Source organism: Chionomys nivalis, chromosome 9, assembly GCF_950005125.1.
Source record: "Chionomys nivalis chromosome 9, mChiNiv1.1, whole genome shotgun sequence".
Lineage (NCBI taxonomy): Eukaryota > Metazoa > Chordata > Mammalia > Rodentia > Cricetidae > Chionomys > Chionomys nivalis.
This window is the reverse complement of record NC_080094.1, coordinates 55,637,373-55,661,748: the sequence shown is the minus strand read 5'-3', so window position 1 is coordinate 55,661,748 and position 24,376 is coordinate 55,637,373. Positions and strand designations below refer to the sequence as shown.

General features: G+C 38.2%; 1 protein-coding gene across 1 annotated transcript in view; it reads left to right on the top strand.

The window, feature by feature from the left end:
- Knl1 (kinetochore scaffold 1) overlaps positions 1 to 24,376 on the top strand; it is a 65,110-nt gene that overhangs the window by 28,267 nt on the left and 12,467 nt on the right. The window contains 9 exon segments of the mRNA XM_057780177.1: positions 4,610 to 4,748; positions 6,663 to 6,730; positions 9,015 to 9,113; positions 12,142 to 12,257; positions 14,653 to 14,743; positions 15,748 to 15,864; positions 17,267 to 17,354; positions 22,879 to 22,956; positions 23,187 to 23,226. Of these exon segments, the coding sequence (XP_057636160.1) occupies positions 4,610 to 4,748; positions 6,663 to 6,730; positions 9,015 to 9,113; positions 12,142 to 12,257; positions 14,653 to 14,743; positions 15,748 to 15,864; positions 17,267 to 17,354; positions 22,879 to 22,956; positions 23,187 to 23,226 (836 nt within the window).

Sequence of the window (24,376 nt, the reverse complement as noted above, 5' to 3'; positions counted from 1 at the left end):
ATACAAGTAAAAAGCAACATGTTTTCCATAGCCCTTACATAATTAAATTATCCCAAGAACACATGTACATTCATGCCCCCAGCAACTTGTTATATAGTAACAGTATGTAAGTAAACAAGATATTCTTTTATTGGCAGGCTGTATTTTAGATTACAAAGAAAGGAACAATCACTTTATTACTTATCTTGAAAGGTAATCTTTTTGTATGTGTGTGTGTATTTGTTTTGTTTTTTGAAACAGGGTTTCTCTAGCTTTGAAGGCTGTCCTGGAGCTCTCTTTGTAGATCAGGTTGGCCTTGAATTTACAGAGATCCACCTGTTTCAAATACTGGAATTAAAGGCATGTGCCATCACCGCCCAGTGAAAGATAAACTTATAAAGAATCTTAAAGGAATCATAAATCTAAATTTTCATATATAAAAAGGAATTAGTCGACTCTACTTTAAATCTTTAGGGTGCATATCCACTCATTAATAGATTTTTTTTTTTATATCAGAAGACTGATGGCAGAAATGGGTATAAGAAATTAATCATCACCTTTGGTCATCCTAGCAAGAAAGGCATGCCAACTAATGAAAATTGTGCTGCTTTGTTCTTGTTCCCTGACCTTAAAGAGTTTCACACTCAACTATGTGCCTTTCTAAAACTTTAGATTCTTCTTGGGTTTTTCAGCTCTGTGCTATTTGATAAAATATCTTAGTCTAACTTTTAAGTTATTTTTAAAGCTTTGTTTCAGCTATGATGCACTCTGAAACCTGTGAACACATCTCCCAAAATGAAGATTAAAAGAGTTTAAACTAGCTGGGCTACTACTGGGACTCAGTTGTTTTTCTTAATCATTAACCTAAGTCACAGTCTATATGGCTTCTCAAGGGAAACTCTTGTGTTCTGTGTGACACTTCCTTATTTACATTTTTAAGTATCAAAATTCTATTTAAACTAACATTATTATTATTATCAATCTAACAGTACAGCTTAGGAAGAAATCATCCTAATAATAATCCACCCCTAAAAATCTACAGTAGGATGGGATGTTTCCACAGGGTAAACACTACATTACAGGCAGTGGTGATCTCCCCACTCCCATTCACACCATGCTAGATACTTGAGAAATATGATAGCAGCAAACATGTAAAAGCACAGCAAGAGCAAAAGACATCCAGGAGTCTGTGGTCTCAGGGTTTTGCCTAGTTGAGATTCACCCATCAGGGATTTGCCTCCTGGGGGCTGACACCTGAACTTCAGTTGCTGCCCACCTCTCTTCTGACATGGCCACCAGCACAAACTGTAAAAGGAAAAGCTTGACAAGACAAGTGTGTCAAGATGTGTCCAAGAGTCTATTTCTTTTTTATTAAGAACCAGATAAGGTGGAGAGAGCAAAAAAATTGCTTGGGAGTTAAGAGTACTGGCTACTCCTCCAAAAGACCAGGGTTCAGTTCTAGCACCCACGTGGCAGCTCACAGGTGTCTGTGACTTATTCCAGGGCATCTGATGCCCTCAAGACAAGTGCAGGCAAGACACCAATGCACATAAAAATAAAAAAAATAAAAAAACCCTAGGAAAACAACAACAACAAAAAAAACATAAGGGGACTAGAGAATTGGCTTAGTGGTTAGGAGCCCATACTTTTTTTCAAAGTACTCAGTTTCAATTTTAGCACCCACATCAGGTGCTTCATAACTGCTTGTTATGCCAGAGGCTCTAACACCCTCTTCTGGACTCCCCAGGTATTTGTAAGTGTATATGCCTACACAGACATAAACACATATACATAATTAAAAATGAAAATAAATCTTTAGGAAAAGAACCATATAAGTAGCTAGGTGTGATAGTACTTACCTAATATTCCAGCACTCAGGAGACTGAAGTGGAAGGGTCATGAGTTTGAAGCCAACCTAGGCTGAGTTCAAGTCAAACTTTTTGGGAGATACATGGTCTAAACAAAACCAGTATTAGGACCCGGGCATGGTGGCACATGCCTTTAATCCCAGCACTCCCATCATACACATGATGATGATTGATGATAATTTTTAGAAAGTTAAGCCTGGTGGTGGTGGCGCACACCTTTAATCCCAGCACTTGGGAGGCAGAGGCAGGTGGATCTCTGAGTTCGAGGCCAGCCTGGGCTACAAGAGCTAGTTCCAGGACAGGCTCCAAAGCTACAACAAGAAACCCTGTCTCGAGAAAAACCAACAAACAAAAAGGAAATTAATAAGCTAGTAAGCATAGAAGATAATTTCAGTGACTCTGAGGTTAGGTAATGAGAAATAGCCAAAGGTATAAGAAACTAATAATATAACACTTAAGTCTGACTAGATTTTATGAAAATTGGTATTTTGTTCAAATGTTGAATATCTGCTATACAGTACTAATTGTTTTGTTTGTTTTTTGAGACAGGGTTTCTCTGTGTAGCCTTGACTGTCCTGGAACTCAGATCCACCTACCTCTGCATCCACCTACCTCTGCATCCTGAGTGCTGGGATTAAAGGCGTATACCACCACCACCCAGCAGTTAGTTCTTTTTTTAAAGATCTATTTATTTTATGTTTTTGCCTGTATGCATATATGTATATCACATGTATGCCTGATATTTGCAGAAGCCAGAAGAAGGCATCAGATCCTGGAACTAGAGTTACAGATGGTTGTGAACCTCCAAGTAGGAGCTGCTAACTGAACTCAGGTCCTCAGCAAGAGCAGTGAGAACTTTTTTTTTTTTTTTTTTTTGGTTTTTCGAGACAGGGTTTCTCTGTGGTTTTGGAGCCTGTCCTGGAACTAGCTCTTGTAGACCAGGCTGGTCTCGAACTCACAGAGATCCGCCTGCCTCTGCCTCTTGAGTGCTGGGATTAAAGGCGTGCGCCACCACCGCCCGGCTAGAGCAGTGAGAACTTTTAACCTCTGAGCCTCTAGATACTTTGATTTTAAGAGAGATTCTCATATAACCCATACTGGCCTGGAACTCAACTTATTATGGTCTTGAACTTTTGATCTTCTGACCTTACCTCTGGAATGATGGGATTATATATGTGCACCACCACGCCCAGTTAAAGCCTAAACTACATTCCTAACCCTGCTTTAGACACTGTTGGAAATGCTAGGATTACATCTGAGAGCATGTACCAACAAAAGTCTTTAAAACTAAAACTTTTATTCTAGCATTTAGGCAAGTATTTTTTCCATCAGAAAACATGTATTGATGGAGACAGTGGTTGTGCCTGTAATCTCAGCTCCTGGAGAGACTACGTATTACAAATTTGAGGATAGGCTAGGTAACACAGCAAGATCCTACATTAAAAAGAAAAAAGGGAGGGCATATAAAAATGATATTTGAAGTTAAATCAAATATTTTGGGTTTTTTTTGGTTTTTAGGGTTTTTTGTTTGTTCAGTTTTTTTTATAAGACAGTCTCATTATATAGTACTGGCTGGCCTAAACTTCCTATATAGAATAGACTCACTTTGAAATCAAAGTTAGAACTATCTGCATTTTGAGTGCTGAGATTAAAACAACCATGCTTTTAACTTAAATGATCTAAATAATAAAAGCAGGGCTACATGGTTTGCTTTTAACCAAATGAATTTTCACTGACTGGGCTATAGACCAGACATGCATTTCTTTTCTTTCTTTCTTTTTTTCTTTTCTATTTTTGATTTTTCAAGACAGGTTTTCTCTGTGTTATAGCCCTAATTGTCCTAGAACTATAAGAATAGACCAGGCTGACCTCAAACTCATAAGAGATCTGCCTGCCTCTGCTTCCAGAGTGCTGGGATTAAAGGTATGTACCACCACCACCCGGACAGAAATGCATTTCTTCTGTTTACTCTCAGGGGTAACATATACACTAAATACTCTAGTCTGCATTTTTTTGTGTATGGTTGTCTGTACCTGTGAGTGTGTATGCATGTGTATATAGGCAAGAAGTTGATATCTAGTGTTTTCCTCTAACATTCTCCATCTTATTCTGAGACCAAGTCTCACACTGAACCTGGAGCTTACCACAATCATTTGTGTTGGCCAGTGAGCCCAAGGGCTCTGCTGTTCTCCACCTCCCTCCCTTCTTTGCTCTCTCGTCCTGGGGGAACAGGCGCATGCATGCCTATGTCCAGCTTTTTATTGGGCACTGGGGATCTGAACTGCAAACCTCATGCTTGCACAACAAGCACCTTTATCCAGGTTCTATTTTCCTTTTCTGATGTAGCTTACATATTGGTGGCTTGCAGCTAAATAATTGAAAATTTTAACATTAAAGACCTAAATTGTCTGATAAGTTTAATAAGTTATTATATAGATAATTTTTTTATAAATAGTATTTTTGTTGGTGTTCAACATTTAGTCTCTGTAAATACCAAGCTCATAACATTATGCTGATGTTTTGAAGTATGTAAATACAATGTAGCGTACACATGAACATACACTTGTGCAGATGCATAATGTAGAAGGAGAAACCTGCAACAGCATGCATGTGGCTATCATGGGACAATTTATGGAATCAGTTACCTTCTTTTACATTGTTTCTGGGAGTAGAACTAGGGTTACTAGGCTTATATAGCAAGTGCCTTTACTAACTAAGCTATTTTACTTGCCCCTATGCTGATGTTTCTTTGATAATTTCAGATTTTTGATCATCATACTGAAGGGGATATCAATAAAAATGTCAACAGTGTATTGATAAAAAGCCTGAGCAGGACCCCGTCTAGTTGCAGCAGTGATCAGGATTCAATCAAGGCTGACGGAATCTCTCTGGACATCAGTAGTAAGACCTCTATTTATTTATTTGTTTGTTTGTTTTGTTTTGTTTCGAGACAGGGTTTCTCTGTGCTTTTGGAGCCTGTCCTGGAACTAGCTCTTGTAGACCAGGCTGGTCTCGAACTCACAGAGATCCACCTGCCTCTGCCTCCCAGGTGCTGAGATTAAAGGCGTGCGCCACCACCGCCCGGCCTATTTATTTATTTAAATATTTATTCATTATGTATACAGTGGTCTGTCTGTATGTCTGCCTGCAGGCCAGAAGAGGGCACCAGATGGGTGGTTGTGAGCCACCATATGGTTACTGGAAATTGAACTCAGGACCTCTGGAAGAGCATCCGCTGCTCTTAACCACTGAGCCATCTCTCCAGCCCCAATTTTTTTTTTTTTTTTTTCAAGAAAGGTTTTCCATGTGTAACTCTGGCTGTTCTGGTTCTCACTATGTAAACCAGGATGGCCTTGAACTTAGATCCTTCTGCCTTTCTCTCCTGCGTGCTGGTATTAAAGGCATTTGCCACCAGCACCTGGCTAGCAGTAAAATCTTTATGAAGGCTAAATAATAACAGTTTGTTGAATCCTTGATTAATAAGTACATTTCAGTATAGGAAATATTTTAATGCTATATAAACCCTCTTGGGTATAGAGTTGATAAGTAAAGTAATATTTCACTTACATTTGATTTTTAAAGATTTAATGAAATGACAAGTATTATACTACAGAGGAATAGTTCATTTCCTCCAAAAGCTTCTTATTAATGGAGAAACACTGAAGGAAGCTGTAAAACTATATTACAGATACTTTGTCTTACTAAGTGATAGCTTCCTAGAAACATCCTAGTAGATAGAAGCATCAGGATTATGAGCAGCACATAAATCTGAAATCTTAGGGTTTCTATTGCTGTGAAAAGAGTTCATGACCATTCATTCTTATAAAGGTTAATATTAAATTAGGGTGTCTTACAGTTTCAGCGGTTTAGTCCATTATCTGATGGAGGCAGTGTTTAAAAGAATACAGTTTCCGTGTAATTATTTCGGGGCATAAACTAGCCATGCGGGCGGCTGGGTGCCGGGGACGCAGCCCTGCCGCTCTTATTACAACAATTATCATCATGGCAGAACATGGTGGTATTGTAGGCCAACTTGGTGCTGGAGAAGGAGCTAAGAGTCCCACATCACTGGATGGTAGTGGTGCACGTCAGTACTCGGGTGGCAAAGGGAGGCGTATCTGTGTGAGTTTGAGGTCAGCCTGGTCTACAAGAGCTAGTTCCAGGACAGCTATTTCTTCAAAGCTACACAGAGAAACCCTGTCTCAAAAAATCAAAAAAAGGGGGGAAGGGGGTGCTCGAGAGATGGCTCAGAGGTTAAGAGCACTGGCTGTACTTACAGAGGTCCTGAGTTTAATTCTCAGCAACCACATGGTAGCTCATAACCATCTATAATGAGATCTGGTGCCCTCTTCTGGTGCGTGTGCAGGTATGTAGGCTAAATAAATAAATTTTTTTTTTTTTTAAAAAAAAAGTCCTACATCTTGCTCCGCAGGCAACAGAAAGTGAGTTGTCATGATGGATGTGGCTATAGGAGACCTCAAAGCCCACTCCACAATGACACACTTCCTGCTAATAGTGCCACTTCCTATGGGCCAAGCATTCAAACACATGCGTCTATGGGAGCCATACCTGTTCAATCTACCACAATAACTAAAATTAACTTTACATTTTAGTTCTGGTTTATTTTTGGAATAAGGTCTCACTATGTAGCTTTGACTGCCTACCATTGGCTATGTAGACCAGGCTGGTCTTAAACTCACAGAGATCTACCTGCTTCTGCCTATCTAGTGTTGGGATTGAAGGTGTATACCACTATTATAAGCCTTATAGTTTCATTTTGACTTATTTATTATGTAAATTTTGCTTTGCTTCTAGCACAACGCAATAGCCAAATGGAATCACAGTTCCTTGGTGACAGTATCTGTGAAGATAGTTTGAGGGAGGTATGTTAAAGCATTTCTCACTTTAATTATTTTAATTAAGTGTGTGTGTATGAGTGTATGTATGCCACAGTACACATGTCACAGCCTGAGGACAACTTGTAGAAATTTCTTTCTCTATCATGTGGATCTTATGCATTGAACTCAAGTTGTTAGGCTTAGTGCTGAGCTTACCTACTGAGCCATCCCATAGGCCACTGCTTCTCACTGTGGTTTTTGTTTTGTTTGTTTCTTTATGTTTAAACAGGATCTTATTATATAGCCCTTGCTGACTTGGAACTTACTATATAGACCAGGCTGGCATCAAACTCCCTGAGATTGGTGTCTGCCTCCAAAGAGCTGGGATTAAAGGCATGAGCCACTACACATGGCTTATTTTTCACATTTTGCTTTTTTGTTTGTTTTGGTTTTGTTTTTTAAAGTAGGGTTTCTCTGCTTGGCCTTGGCTGTCCGAGAATTAGCTTTGTAGACCAGAGATCTCTTTAACTCTCAGAGATCTACCTGAAAGACATGCACCACCTCCCAGCTATTTCTCACTTCTAATACTTTTTTTTTTAAAGAGTTTCTTGATGTTTTCTGGTTATTTGGGTTTTTTTGTTTGTTTGTTTTGTTTTTTCAAGACAGGGTTTCTCGGTAGCTTTAGAGCCTGTCCTTGAACTCACAGAGATCCTCCAGTCTCTGGGGGATCCATTGCTGGGACTAAAGGTGTTTGTTACCACTTCCTGACTAAGTTTATTGTTTTTTTGAGAATGAATGTAAGGCATTCAAGCCACCCTTAAACTCTCTAGGTAACCAGTGCTGGCCTTGAACTCCTGATCTGCACGTTTGCACCAACTCAAGTGCTAGAATTACAGATGAGTGCCACCACACCTGGCTTAGTTGTGTTTTTTTTAAAGATTTTATTTATTCATTATGTATACAATATTCTGTCTGTCTGCCTGCATGCCAGAAGAGGGCACCAAATCTTAGTAAGGATGGTTGTGAGCCACCATATGGTTGCTGGGAATTGAATGCAGGACCTCTAGAAAAGCAGCCAGTGCTCTTAACCACTGAGCCATCTCTCCAGCCCCCTTGTTTTGTTTTTGTGGTAGTGCTTATGCATCTTAGCTGGGCTCAAACTTGATAGGTATCCAAAAGTGACCTTAAATTTTTGATACTCTTGTCTCTACCTCCAGAGTATTAGTAAGTTTTACAGATATGGGCCACATGCTCAATTTTTTGTGGTACTGGGAATCCGGTCCAGAGCGCTTGGCAAATAAATGTTCTGCTAACCTTGTTCATCCCCAGTCCTAGAATTTGTTTTTTGTAATTTTTATGTATTTCAAATATAGAAAACGCTAGTTTTCTTTCTTATTTTAAAAAACAATTTGTTTATTTGTATTATATATGCTTTGTTGTTTTGCCAACATGTATTTCTGTGTGAGGCTGTCGGATCCCCTGGAATAGGATTTACAGTCATGAGCTGCCGTGTGATTACTGGGAATTTAACTCTGGCCCTCTAGAATAGCAGCCAGTGCTCTTAAACCTTGAGCCATATCTCCAGCCCCAAGGCTGGTTTTCGTTGTTAAGGATTCATCATAGTAATTATATGAAGTATTAGCCTGTTCTCTTTTGCTAAGATTGAAAACCACAAATTGGGTTGGTTATACAGACCAGATTGCAGTTCTTTATGCTTTGCAAAGCATTGCACTGCCACAAGCTCAGTATGTGATGATGCTTCCAGGCTGGAGGAATTCTGCAGAATCTCCAGTTGATTCAGTGGCAATAGAGCAAGCTTACCAAGTTGAGTCCATTTTCCTCTTTTGAAGCCATTTATGTAATCCTTCTGGCCCCAACATTATGACCCCATCCAATTATCTATCACCACATACTATTAACATATGATCTTGGGAATTAATGTGAGTTTTAGAGGCATCATTCACCTTAACCTTAGTAAGTAGAAATTAATATTAAGAGACAAATTGAGTTTTGAAAATTACGTAACCTTAAAAATGTTAGATTGGCTATGGTGGTCCACATTCCACATTTCTTATTCTAGCACTAGAGAGACTAGGATTCCATGCCATACTGGGCTGTATAGCAAATTTGAGCTACAATGGGACACCTTGTTTAATAATAATAGCAGTAGTAATCTTATATAAAAATTAAGAAAAGTTTACTAATGTTTATGTTTGGCTATTTCCTTAACTTAGTAGATTAAGCTCTTTAGAAATGAGTGGTATAATTAGAGTTTACTTTGAGTATTCATATATCATATAAAGGTTTTTTTGGTTTTTTTTTTTTTAAGAAACTCAAGAATGGACAAATTACAATAAAGGAGTTCTTCATACTTCTTCAGGTCCACATCTTAATACAGAAACCCAGGCAGAGCCATCTTCCAGCCAAAGTAAGTGCATTTCTTGGCAAAATATTCATCTCAGTTAAAATATATCCTACTTAAAAAATTTAAATTACACAAGAGAAAGCATTTATTAAAAAACAAAACTATGAGTTGGGGATGTAGTTCATTTGGTAGAGGCCTGCCTACCTGCTTGATTCCCTGACTGCCAAGTCTAACAACTTGACTTTGTATACCCTGGTGATGCTTCCTTTCCTCACATTGAGGAACCTGTTCTAAACTGTAAGTCTAACTAGTCTTCACCTCCATCAAAGAGCTCAGAAGGATGTAATATTACCTAACAACAGACACATCTAGCTGCCTAGACAATTCTCTGCAATGTTGGGCCATCCATCTTTGGCTTATAGGCCTAGAATATCTGGAAGACTCTTCTGTGAAGCAGAATCTTGAAGGACTGTCTTGATTTGTTTTGGCAATGTTCAACAGTCTTTTTCCTGTGTCTCACTTGTTCAGTTTGTTTAGCATACTGTCAGCAGTGAAGGAAGAGCAGTTTCTTGTCCAGATGCCTACCCTTGCAACATTGAAAGCAAATTCTATATGGAGTTTCTTTTTTTAAGATTTATTTATTTATTATACATGCAGTGTTATTTATGCCTACATGCCAGAAGATGGCCCCAGATCTTATTATAGATGGTTGTGGGCCACCATGTGGTTGTTAGAAATGAACTCAAGCCCTCTGGAAGAGCAGCCAAAGCTATCTCTCCAACCCCCTAACCTCATTTCTTTTTTTTATTTTTTTAAAAAATAATTTAATTTATTTATTATGTATATGGTGTTCTGCCTGCATGTATCCCTGCAGGCCAGAAGAGGGCACCAAGTCTCATTACAGATGGTTGTGAGCACATGTGGTTGCTGGGAATTGAACTCAGGACCTTTGGAAGAACAAGCAAAGCTCTTAACCACTGAGCCATCTCTCCAGCCCCTAACCTCATTTCTTAATTAGTCATTGGATTTTTAAATGAGCTTCATAAGCACAGTTTCCCAAACAAGAGTAGAAACATATATACACTGTTTAAAAAAAAAATAAAAACTTTTAAATTTGTATCAATATACCAAAATTCATGCCAGTACAAAATATCTGAAATCAGTAGTTTTCTTTTTATCCTGTACTCCTATATTCCCCTAAATGATAACATCCATAACCCCCAAATCACCAACAACTACCCCCTTCACCTTTGGGAATGTAGGCATTACCTTCTCTGGACTGCTTCCTGTTTTCTGTGGGTGAATATATCTTTAGGGCTACCTGAGAAAATGGAAATAATTACCAAATCCTATAACCTTGTTGATATATATCACCTGTCAAGATTCAGGAGGTCTGTCCCAATCAAACCTGATCATATTAACCTGGAACAAGTTCATGGCCTTTTGTTTCCTGGGAAAACAAAAGCATAACCTCTTTCCTAATGTGATATATATATATATATATATATATATATATATATATATATATATATATATTTTTTTTTTTTTACTTCTCTTTTAAAATTAAGATCTCCCTAAAGTACCCAGGTAGGCTCAACTTAGTAGTCCTGTTCACAATCCCATGTCTATCAGCAGCTGTCATTTGCTCATCAGCATTTTAAAAATTCAAAATTACCACAACATACAGGATCCATACTCTGTGTTTATTTTTCCTCGTTATGTGGCTTATTCTTTTTTTATTGCTTCTTTCTTTAAAGACTTTATTATTTTAAACTATTTACTTTTTATGTATATGCCTTTCTCTTTTTCTTCTTAAGCCTACACATATTTTAATTTTAAGCACACTGTAACCTGTTTTTTTCCATCTAGATCTGTCTTTACTGCATATTTCTTAGCCTCTTTATCATGACCCTTTAAACTAAGTCGTGTGGCTAGGCCTCTGTCTAGGCTTTGCTGGCTGGTTCCACCCACTTCCCCAATCTTTGATAGCCAAGTCTAAAGCTTGGGGCCCCATGCCATCACATGACAGTAAGTAATGAGGAGAGCTCTCCCATGCTCACAACTTTGGGGCTGCTCACCTACACTTCCACCAACAGGATTGGGTGTATTGTGGTAAGCTTAATTTTTACATATTGATTTTTTTTCTTTTTTTAAATTATGTTGATTTATTGTGTGTGTGTATATATATATATATATGTGTATGTGTGTACATACATGTGAATCTGTAGAGGTCAGAGGACAATTTATTGAAGCCACTTTGCCACGTCAACTTTCTGAAAATAATTCATAATTATTTTTAAAACACTTTCAGTCCTATAAGTCAGTATCCTTAGCTCACCTGAACACCTAGGAAAGAGTGGACTTTGAAGTTAGAGACTTGAATTCATGTTTGAACTTGTAACTTACTGTGTAAATAAATATCATATAGCACTTTAAGTTTCTTTGTATAATTTTTCCTCCATAGTACTGGGGTTTGAACCCAGAACCTCAGACACCCTAACTGAACTACCCCCCCAGCCCTATTTGTATAACTTTTAAAAATAGGCACTGTAGTGGATGGTAATAACGCACGCCTTTAATCCCAGCACTTGGGAGGCAGAGGTAGGTGGATCTCTGTGAGTTTGAGGCCAGCCTGGTCTACAGAGCAAGTTTCAGGAGAGCTAGGGCTACACAGAGGAACCCTGTCTTAAAAAAAAAGAAAAATCAAAAGAGACAAAGTCATTCTCAAACTTGAATTTGTTTATGTGGTTTTGTCCTCAAAATGGTAAAATTTGGGAGGATCAGGAATTCAATGTAATCCTCAGCTACATAATGAGTTCTAGTCCAGCCTAGGCTATATGAGACCCTTCACCCCATCTCTCCCTCCACCCCCGGCAAAAAAAAAATGGAAAAGAACAAAAACAACATCTGGTTCTGCCAGACATGGTATCATAAGCAAGTAATCCAGATTCAAGAGACAAAGGCCAGAGGATTACAACTTCAGGCCGCCCTAAACCACACTGTAAGGCTCTAAAGTCTATTTTCAAAGAAAAATGAACCAGTTCTTATTAATGGAACACTTTCTTTCTTTTCTTTCGTTTTTTCCCCAAAGTTTGCTATAAACTCATCACCTACCCCTGAAGATCTGATGTTGAGGCAGTATGTTTATGGACCCAAGATACAGATTTACAGAGAAGATTGTGAGCTTCTTCGCCAAAAGATTGAAGAGTAAGAACGTTTTAATTTTTTTCCTGTGATTGGTTTTGGAGGGTTATAATAAACAAATGGTCTATGTGGTATTTTAATCATTTTAATTAGAATAACATCAGCATGGGAAAAGTAGAATTAATTGGCAGCCAAGCGATAGTAGTGCACGCCTTTAATCCAGCACTCGGGAGGCAGAGGCAGGCGGATCTCTGTGAGTTCGAGACCAGCCTGGTCTACAAGAGCTAGTTCCAGGACAGGCTCCAAAGCCACAGAGAAACCCTGTCTCGAAAAACCAAAAAAAAAAAAAAAAAAAAAGAGAGAGAGAATTAATTGGCAGTATGACATGAATGAAAACCCAGTTCAGCCTACAATATTGTATAGCATTGCATAAGTCATTTACCACCTTATAAAGTGGTAGTAATATCTATACACTGCAAATACAATGAACAGTAGAAATTATTTATATAAAATGTTTTAGATTGCCGGGTGGTGGCAGCACAAACCTTTAATCCCAGCACTCAGGAGTCAGAGACAGAGGCATCTCTGTGAGTTCGGGGCCAGCCTGGTCTACAGAATGAGTTCCAGGAACAGCTCCAAAACTAGAGGGAAACCCTGTCTTAAAAATCAAACAAAAAGGGGGCTGGAGAGATGGCTCAGTGGTTAAGAGCTTTGCCTGCTCTTCCAAAGGTCCTGAGTTCAATTCCTGGCAACCACATGGTGGCTCACAACCATCTGTAATGAGGTCTGGTGCCCTCTTCTGACCTGCAGTCATACACACAGCCAGAATATTGTATACATAACAAATAAAAAAAAAAAAATCAAACAAAAAATAGTTTCATAACATGATGAACAAAAAGATAAGCAGAATTTATTTTTCCAAGGCAGGGTTTTTCTGTGTAGCTGTGGCTGTCCTGGAACTCACTCCTAGGCTGGTCATGAACACAGATTTGCCTACCTCTGCCTCCCTAGGATTAAAGGTGTGTGCCACCTTAGAATTATTAAATTATGATATAATTTATATATTATGTATCTTAGAAATTATTGAATTATGATATAAATTGTTTAAAACAACATTTCAAAAGGATATAGTGTACTTTTTTTTAAAATACAGGGTTTCTCTGTATAGCCCTGCTTATGCTAGAACTTGCTATGTAGACCAGGCTGGTCTATAACTTGGAGATCTCCGTCTCTGCCTCCCAAGTGCTGGGTTTAAAAGTGTGAACTCGCAAACCCCGATGTACTCTTTTGGGTTTTCTAAATTGGGTGTTGTTGTACATGACTGTAGTGGGAGGCTTTTTTGTCCTGCCTGGTTCCACATCTGCTTTTAAAATAATCACTCAGAGGGGCTGGAGAGATGGCTCAGAGGTTAAGAGCAGTGCCTGCTCTTCCAAAGGTCCTGAGTTCAATTCCCAGCAACCACATGGTGGTTCACAACAATCTGTAATGGGGTCTGGTACCCTCTGGTGGCCTGCAGGCATACACACAGACAGAATATTGTACACATAATAAATAAATATTTAAAAAAATAAGAATCACTCAGAGGCTTTTATTAATTATAAAAGTTTGACCAGTGGCTCAGGCTTATTACTAAACTAGTTCTTACATTTAAATTAATCCATTTTCCAACATAGGGGTAGGGACGGGGCAAGCTTACGAAGCTTTAATTTTCAGAGAGGACAGGAGGCTCTAGGCAGGGATGTGAGTCGTGATGCTAGTTGGCAAGGTCTTTCTAAAGGATCCCGGCTAGCTGCTGCTTGAAAGAAAATTGATGCTTGGGGGGTGGGGGGAGTGAGCCTGAGCCACCTTAGGAAGCTGCTGCACTCTCTCTGAGATGCTTAACTATGAGTTTAGAACCTAAGCTTTAGTAGTCATGAAAGGAAGTGGTAGATCTAGAAGCTGTAAAGATAGCAGGCAGAGGGAAAAACCCTGTTGGGGTTTCAAGTAAGTCATTGATGAAAGTTTGGAAACTGATACTTTTTCCCACAGTGGGAGGTCTAGCGTTCGGAACCCCTGGCCTGATCTGTCAGACTCAGGAATGCTGCAGGTCTCTTGTCCAAGGGACTGCCTAGTCTTGGCCTAATACTCAAAATCCAGTCTTTGCCCATTCAGGAATTCAGTACTTCCGCCAACACTGCCTCCTCGGTTCCCTAAAGGTACCATGGTTTCTGGAGTCTTTCTTCCTGCCTGTCCATCTCCCCACCCACCCTCACTCCTTCTTGACCTTTCTGCGTCTTTCCACACCCCAGGTTCATTGTGACACTATTACCTGCTGTTCTTTAAATGTTGAATAATGTTTCCTGAGAGAATTCTCCCATTTATGTAGGAAAAAATGAAAAGAATTAAATTTGGCTGTATGTTAAGTCAGCTGGTTAAAGCAGAATTCTACATCCTATATTCACATTTTTCTTTATTTTAGATTACAGGTATCTGCATTGACCCAAGATAAGCTATTGACTGATGTAAATAGGAACTTGTGGGAAAAAATGAAAGACTGCTCTAATGAAGAGGTATTTTTATGTCGTTTTCTGATTAAGAATTGACACACGTTAAAATGAAAAACTGTTACTTTACTTGAGACACCTTTAATCCCAGTACTTGGGAGGCAGAGGCAGGTGGATCTGAGTTCAAGGTCAGTTATACAGAGAAATCCTGTCTTTTTTTTTTTTTTTGAGAATCCCTGTCTTTAAAAGGAAGAAAGAAAAAAAGAACCGTTATTTGATGGGATGGAGTTCTTTCATTTAGTTTCAGATGTGATGTGCTGCTGTAGTCTTATCTAATTATTGCTAAGTAACTGTTAGATACAACCTTTTTCCTATGTGTAATGACTAATTTAATATTTAAAATATATATGATGTTCCCTCCTTTTTATTGGCATTTCTCATAGATTTAAGATATTCTTAATTGATTAGGTATTTATTAGTCTATTTTACATGTACACTAATATATAATACTGTTTTAATTAAGAGCCGGTCACCAGGTTGTGGTGCATGCCTTTATTCCCAGCACTAGGGAGGCATTGGCAGCTGGATCTCTCTGAGTTCGAGGTCAGCCTGATCTGCAGAACGAGTTATAGGACAGGCTCCAAACCTACACAGAGAAACCCTGTGTTGAAAAGCAAACAACCAAAAAAATTAAGAGCCAGTTATATTCTAGCTTTCAAAACAAGTGAATTAAAGGCAACAATCAAAACTGAAGTCTTTAATTATATTCTTAAATAGATATGCAAAAGTTACCTGTGGTGGCCTAACCTGTAATGCCAGCACACTAGAGGCAAAGGCTGGAAGAACACATATTTAAGACCAACCTGGTCTTTATAGTGAGTTTCAGATCAGCCAGAAAATCAGTTTGCAAATGAAAAGTTTTTGCTTTAGGAATCAGAACCTAGGACAGGCAATCTAATGTACCTTCCCAGACCTTACTTACCTTATCTGACTTGTGGGGTGTTTTTTTTCTTTCTTTTCTTTTCTTTTTCTTTTTTTAGTATAATGTGCTCTATAACTCTCTCCTACAGCTGAAGACCTATGGGATTTACCTTAACAAAATAAAGTCACGTTATACCAAGATGACAAAAGTCTTCACTCACCAAGGAAAAGTGGCTCTGTATAACAAATTGGTGCATTCAGCTGAGGTAATTTGTGATAGTTAATATATAACAATTTATTAGTAGCTGTAAAACATGAAGAATGAGCTGGGCGGTGGTGGCACACGCCTTTAATCGCAGCACATGGGAGGCAGAGGCAGGCGGATCTCTGTGAGTTCGAGTATAGCATGGTCTACAAAGAGCTAGTTCCAGGACAGGCTCTAAAGCTACAGAGAAACTCTGTATCGGTAAAAAAGAAATAAAAATATGAAGAATGCTTATTAGGAGACATATAAATGAGAGTTGGATAAAATCTTGTTTATAAAAAGTGAAATTTTGTTTATAAAAAGTGAAATCTTGTTTATAAAAAGTGAAATCTTGTTTATAAAAAGTGAAATCAAAATCTTCAACCTTGGCATTGTAAGTCAAATGAAATATAGTTACTAATATGGGCTATGTCTCATATTGTTGTCTTCCATATTACATTTTGAAATAAACTATTTGTCATTCTGTCTCTCCTCTAATACATACAACAGTGTTATCTTCCTATACTCTAGTCAGTTGCATGTGTATGTACACGTGTTCATTCTTTTCCTTTTAAAAAGGCTCTTCCTAGGACTGAGAATGTAGTTCAGTGGTAGAACGTTTGCTTAGCATTTTTCAATTTCCTGTTTGAGAAACAGAAGCACTGTACTTAAACATGTACACAAGAGCAAGCCAGCAAGGTAGCTCTACTTAATAAAATACCTCATTAGCAAATTAGTGTAGAAATGTCGCATACAGTATTTTCTTTTTTATTTTTATGTAAATAGGAGTTTTGCCGTGGGTATTGTGTCCCCTGGAACTGTAATTATAGACATTTGTGAACTGCCATGTGGGTGCTGGGAATTGAACCTGGGTCCTTTGGAGAGCAGTCAGTACCCTTAACCACTGAGCCATGTCTCCAGCCCCCACTATCTTCTTTTACAGAAATAAAGATTTAAAAATAATTGTCCCTGGTGCACACACCTACAGGAAGTTGAGACAGGAATAATGAGACACATATAGAAAAATGTTACAATGAAGAGAAATATAGAATTAATTTATTTATCTATTAAAATTAAACTAAAAAAATTTAAGTCCAGACTAAATGTCTTGACTTTAATTTTAAGATTTGCCTGTTCATGCTAGTGTGAAAAACAGACCTGTAATCCCATCTACTTGAAAGTCTAAGGCAGGGATAATCCAAGTCCAAGGCCAGCTTGGGCAACTTAGCAAGACCCTGTATATATGTAAAAAGTGAAAAAATGTATAGGAATAAAGAGCATCAGTAGGATCATGTGACAGCATGTTCTGTTCCTGTATTGTCAAAAAAATAAAAATAAACTTTGCCATTCATAATCATGACAATAATTGAACTATTATAAACTTTGGAAGTTAAACTCTATAATCTTTAATGTTTTGTATTTAGAATGAAAAGAAGAAACTTCAGATAAAAATGAATGAGATTGACAACATACTTAAGAAACTCAATAACTGTCTCACTGAAGTAGAAATAGGTAAGTAATGTTTTCCTAGGCCTGGGGATAGAACTTAGTGGTAGAATACTTGCCTATCGTGCAGAAGGCCCTAGTGTAACCCTGAAACTACATAAAGTTAAAGGATAATTTTCTGTAAATGCTTCTATAAGGTATAAAATTTGGTATTACTATGATAGTTTAGCAGCTTCAGTTCTTAAATAGAAGCAAATTAAAACCCATTTTTGGGCTAATGAGATGGCTCGATACATAAATGTGCTTGCCACCAAGCCTGTTGACCTGAGTTTGGTCTCCGGGGACCCATGTGGTAGAAGAAGAGAATCGATTCTCACAAGTTTTCCTCTGACCTCCATAGGCATGCTGTAGTGCACCCCCACACACCCAAAATAAAGGTGATACAAAATAATAATAAAACCTCACATAGTATAATTAATCATCTGTAACACAGTAAAGAAGAGATGCCCAAGAAATTAAGTCGTTTTTCAAAACTCTTCATAACATGCGATAATCTTGTCTGTTTTGGCTTATTTTTGAGACAGAGTCTTTCTGTGTTGCCCAGGTTGGCCTAGAATTTGCCTAAGCTACTCTTAACTTGTGATCCTCCTTTCTTGCCTCCTGAGTGCTAGTGTTACAAGTGAGTGCCTCTGTGCCTAGTATTCAGGGGGATTTGTTTTCTAATCACACTCGTTTGTTTGTTTCTTAGTGTGTATAATTTTCAGATTCTTAATTTTTTTGAGATTTATATATTATTTTATTTTAAGTGTATGGGTGTTTTGCCTGCTTATGTATGGTGTGCATACAGTGCCCATGGAGGCCAGAAGAGGGTGTTAGATCCTCTGGAACTGGAGTTAGAGGTGGTTGTGAGCTATAGTGTTGGTGTTAGGAATCACAAGTCCTACCACCAACCTGGTCCTCTGGAAGAGAGGTCATTGTTCTTAACTGCTGAGCCACTTTTCCAGCCCTCATCACACTTTGATGTGTGTTAGCGGGTGCATGTGCCGTAGAAAACATGTGGAGGTCTGAAGGATGTGTGTACTGTGGAAGACATGTGATGCCATGAAAGGGTGTTAGATTCCCTGAACTAGAGCTATAGGCAGTCATGAACCAGCTGCCCTAGGTGCCAATGGGTTAGTTTGACTAAGAGAGGACAACACAGGAGCTAAAAGGAAAACCTGGGAATGAAGAATAGAATTAGAGTCAGGTGGTGTAATGTCTCAGAGGTTAAGTAAGATAAATGTTTTTTGTTCGTTTGTTTTTTGATTTTTTTGAGACAGGATTTCTCTGTAGCCTTGGAGCCCGTCCTGGAACTAGCTCTTGTAGACCAGTCTGGCCTTGAACTCACAAAGATCTGCCTGCCTCTGCCTCCCGAGTGCTGGGATTAAAGGTGTGCGCCACTACCTGAGTAAGATAAATGTTTTAGGAAAAAAAAATTAGCAATGTCAAACAAAGAAACTGGAATTAAAGCTATATATGGCATCCACAGGCACATGCATATCCACATAGGCAGTTGCACAAATGTGCACACCTGTTTCTACACACACATACACAGACATACACACAAAAGAAGAATAAATCTTAAAAAAAAAAAAAAAACTTGTAAGTTCCATGGAGACAAAATTAGCATGTTTTTCTCCATCTACTTTAAGTCCCTAGCTTTATGGATTACACAGTAAAAGTTTCTAATACATGTGACCTGTATTTAGGTGAAAATGAGTATATGAATATCATAGTTTTAAAATAACTTACCTCTGTTTAGTTACTTTACTCTTTACTTCACAATAAAAGATAGAGGCCTTCAGACTAGAACTTCCAAACTTTCTAATATCAAAGAAAAAGACCTTTAGTCTGTTTATTCATTCGTTCGTTCTTTCATCCTTCTATTCCCTAAGGCCAATCTTTCCATCTAAGCTGATTTTGCCAGGTGTGATAGTGCATACCCTGTAATGCCAGCACTCAAGAGACTGAGACAGATCAGCCTGAGCTACATAGTTTGTACTAGGTTAGCCAGCAATAGATAGCAAGATTCTGTCTCTTAAAAAAAACTTTAAATAGCCGGGCGGTGGTAGCACACGCCTTTAATCCCAGTACTTGGGAGGCAGTGGCAGGCGGATCTCTGTGAGTTCGAGACCAGCCTGGTCTACAAGAGCTAGTTCCAGGACAGGCTCCAAAACCACAGAGAAACCCTGTCTCAAAAAAAAAAAAACAAAACAAAACAAAAAAAAAACAATACCATGTGAGAATGAAGATAGATATCAAAGTTATGCATTTAGAGCATTTAGATTCCCCAAACTGCCAGTAAACTATCAGAAGTTAGGAAAAAGGCATGGAAGAGTTGTTCACAGCCCTTAGACTACCATCCCTATCAACAATGACCCCAGTCGGGCGGTGGTGGCGCACGCCTTTAATCCCAGCACTCAGGAGGCAGAGGCAGGCGGATCTCTGTGAGTTTGAGACCAGCCTGGTCTACAAGAGCTAGTTCCAGGACAGGCTCCAAAACCACAGAGAAACCCTGTCTCGAAAAACCAAAAAAAAAAAAACAAAAAAACTTTAAATAAACTTGATTTCTATTATGTCTTTTCAGGAATCGTATGTTATTACTGATTTCTTCTTTTATCATATATTTAATGTCTCAATTTCCATTGAATTTGTTTACATAACTGTCATCCTTCATACAGGGCTATGAGTGTAGTTTTGTTGGTACACAGAACCCTGTGTTCTATCCTCAACACCATTCCATGTATTCAGGTATAAATGTACATGCATGCCTATGATCCCAGCACTCTGAAGGTTGAGGCAGACATAACAGAAGTTCAAGGTCATTCTCAGTTATATACTAAGTTCAAGGCCACCCTGAGGTATTTGAGACCCTGTCTCAAAAGGAAAGAAAAGGAAAAAAAGTGATTGGGTATGGGTCACTCAACACCTGTAATCCCAGCATTTGAGAGGTCAAGGCAGGAGGAAGATTGTCTTGACTGATTCAAGGCTGGCATGGTTTACATTATTGAGTTTCAGGCTAGCCCCAATAGTATGAGATCCTTCAAAAAAGGGGAGAGGGGGGCTAGAGAGATAACTCAAGAGTTAGGAGCCCTGCCGGGCGGTGGTGACACACGCCTTTAATCCCAGCACTCGGGAGGCAGAGGCAGGCGGATCTCTGTGAGTTCGAGACCAGCCTGGTCTACAAGAGCTAGTTCCAGGACAGGCTCCAAAACCACAGAGAAACCCTGTCTCAAAAAACCAAAAAAAAAAAAAAAAAAGAGTTAGGAGCCCTGGCAGTGAAGCCTTTAACCCCAGCACTTGAGAGGCAGGTGGATTTCTATGAGTTCAAGGCCAGCCTGATCTACAGAGTTCTAAGACAGCCACAGCTACACAGAGAAACCTCCGTCTTGAAAATCACAAAAACAAACAAACAAATAGAAGATAAACCCAACAGTGTGGTTGTTAGGTAGCACTAAATGTCTTCTCTTTTCTGCTTTCCTTACTCTTTAGCAAATTTGCTTAATTGTACCTTTTATGTTCTGATTGTGTGGCGTGCAAGTAATAGAAACATGATTTGTGTCCTTGTGGAATTTTTTTTTTCTCAGACAGGATATCATGGAGTACAGAATAACTTCTAAATAAGTAGTTGAGTATGGCATTAAACTCTTGATCCTCTTTCACCTCTCCAGTAAAGGGACTGAGTACATGTACTACCATGCTCAACTCCTTATGGAATTTTTAATTTAGAAGCAATTATAGACACTAAACAAATAAACTGGGTGTTGTATTACATACTTGGCATCTCAGCCTGTAGGAGATGGAGTCAGGAGGGTTAGGAGTCCGAGGCTAACTATGTTAAATAAGACCTTTGCTTAAGAAAATAAAACACTCCCCCAAAATTAATTTTATATTAAATAAAGGTGTTGTGATACTTCAATAAAAATCTGACCTAAAATTAAGAGGTCAAAGCAGCCTTCCCTGTACAGAATTAACTTTTCAGTTAAAATCTGAAAAATGAATAGTAATATAAAAAGTAAAAAAGAAGAGGAGCCAGGCATGGATCACACCTCTAATCCCTTACTTGAAAAGACAGAAGGATTGCTGTGAGTCCAGCCTAAGCTACAGAGTGAAACCCTTTCTTTAAAACACATACTCATGCCAGGCATGGTGCGTACCTGTAATCCCAGTACTAAGGAGTCAGAGGCAGACTGTGAGTTATAGATCTCTGTGAGTTATAGGTCAGCCTGGTCTACAGAGCGAGGACAGCCAGAGCTACACAGAGAAACCCTACCTCAAAAAACCAAAAAGACTAAAACTAAGCAGAAAGAGAGAGAGAACACAGCAGACTATTCAGAATTAATATATGCAGAAAACTCTTTATGTGAAAAATAAACCAACTACATGGGTTTGAAGATAGAGCCAGATTGGAATAGAGAACAAAAGGGAATGTGATCTAAAACAAAGCTAGATTTGTTATTTGGGCTAGACATAGGACAACCACATAAGGAGTTCTAAACATTTTCATGAACAGTCAATCAGTCTAGTGTATATTAAGCACTTAAGGTGTTATAGGAGTTTGAATAAATGAAAAATAAATGCAGGCTGGTTGTCTGTAATCTCAAGCACTAATAATGACATCCAAGCCAGTCTGAGCTAAATAGTGAAACCCTATCTCAAGAAAAAATGGGGAGGAGGGTAATTGTTAGAGGAGGAGGTAGAATTTAAGCTTGGAATAGGCACAGACACATGCATTTAATCCCAGGATTTAGAAGGTACAGGAGGATCAAGGATAATCATCATCATCTTACTCAGTGAGACCAGCCTGGAAACAGGAAACCTGTTTAAAAAAATTTTTTTTAAAATGCTACTTCAGACAAACTAAGCATGGTAACGCAACTGTTTTCCTAGCTACTTGGGAGACTTTGGCAGGAAGATTACAAGTTTATGGCTGGCCTAAGAAATATCTGCAAAACCATTCTCAAAAGTATTAGAAAAGAGCCAGAAATATCTGCTGCATAAGCTGTGGAACTCATGATGGGAGGAAAGAACTGACTCCCAAAGTTGTCTTCTCACCTCCAAGTGCTTGTGCTTACACACATACTTAATAATAAGAGAATTTTTTTTTTTTTTTTGGATACAAATCACTGTCATTAGCTCAGAGTTCACTTATCAGCTACCAGAAGTCTACAAAAGTATAATTCACCGGTAGATTGGTGAGCTCAAGGGCCAGCCTGGTCTAAATGGCTAGTTCCAGGACAGCCAGAGCTACACAGAGAGACCCTGTCTCAAAAAAAAAAAAAAAAAAAAAACAAACAAACTGATGATCACAATTGTGTCTTGATTTCCTGGTTTGCTTAAAAGAATTGATTGAATTGATCAGTGTATGTTTAAACAATAAAGAATTAAAACACGAAAAAAAAAGTATAATTCAGGGCTTTATTGGCAGAGGATGATGAGTATTTGTAAATATTTCCAATACTTCATTTTGAGCGAGCTGTTCTTTTTTTTCTCCAATATTTAATGAATTACTTTTGACTTGAGTTTCTCTAATGTTTGATGTTTACCTTAGAAACTAGGAAATTGGAGAATGAAGAGAAAGATGACCCTATGGAAGAATGGGATTCTGAAATGAAATATGCAGAAAAAGGTAACTGATTTAGATAAGGAGGTCAGTCCAGCAGGGTTTGCTTGTGCATACTTTTATCCCAGCAGTCCAGGAGACTGTCTCAACAAAGAAAGATAAGTTCAACAAGGAAAACAATTTTGTGTTCATTTATATGTAAATGAGATTAGGTCAGAATTTCCTGTAAACTAAATGGTTTTTGTGGAGACTTTCTTTTGGTGTCCTTTTTATGCTTGTTTTGTTTTGTTTCACAGAACTGGAACAGTTGAAAACTGAAGAGGAGGAGCTCCAAAGGTCAGCTGACAATTCAATGTTAAAAAATTATGTAATTCCCAGATGTGGTGAATCATGATTTAATCTCTGTGCACTTTAGGCCTGCCTGGTCTACATGAGGAGCTTCAGGCTAGCCCTAGCCAAGGCTACATAGTGATCCTATCTCTCTCTCTTTCCCTCTCTCTTTCTCTCTCTCTCTCTCTCCCTCTCTCTCTCTCTCTCTCTCTCTCTCTCTCTCTCTCTCTCTCTCTCACACACACACACACAAAAGTGTAATGAAAGTAAATTAAAAATACATTTAAGAGGATGGGAAGATGGCTGCTCTTCCAGAGGACCCTGGTTGGATTCTCATCGCCCACATGGCATCTGACAACTGTAACTCCAGTTCCAGGGGTTCTGATGTCTTCTTCTGGTCTCCTTGGGCTCCTGCACACATGTAATGGTACATATAAACTCACGCAGGTACATACATGTACACTTAAAAAATAATAAATCTTTTAAAAATGTTGAAGAAAAAGGCTTTCTGACTGGAGAGATGTCTCAACAGCTAAGAGCTCTGCCTACCCTTCTAAAGGACCTGGATTCAATTCTCAGGATTCACATGGCAGTTGACAACTACAGGCAAAACCCCAAAATACATAAAAAATTAAATAAAAATCTTTTTAAAAAAATAAAAAAGACTTTCAAAATTGTCAAATACATTTAGTTCTAACAAAATCAAATATTTGCAGAATAGTTTCCTGTGTTTTAAGATGAACATTCTTATCTACATATAGCATTTATTTTTATAATAAAAGTAAAATTTTAGAGTTTGAGGCCAAACTGCTCTACAAAATCTAGTTCCAGGACAGGCTCCAAAGCTACAGAAAAATTCTGTCTCAAAAAACCAAAAATAAAATAAAATTTTAATAATTATGTTTTAAGAACATAGAATCCCAAAGATACCTTCTTGCATTTAAAATCTAGAAATAATGATATATACTTTTTCTGAAAAGACCTATATTTTTTAAAAAATTCTTTTTGACAACTACCTAACTTAAAACCTCTCTTCATAAATCATATAGTATATAGTTTATATATATGTATTGTGTGTGTGTGCATGTGTACCTACATGCATGTGGAAGTCAAAGGATAACATTGGATATCTCTCTATCTCTCTCCATCTTAATTT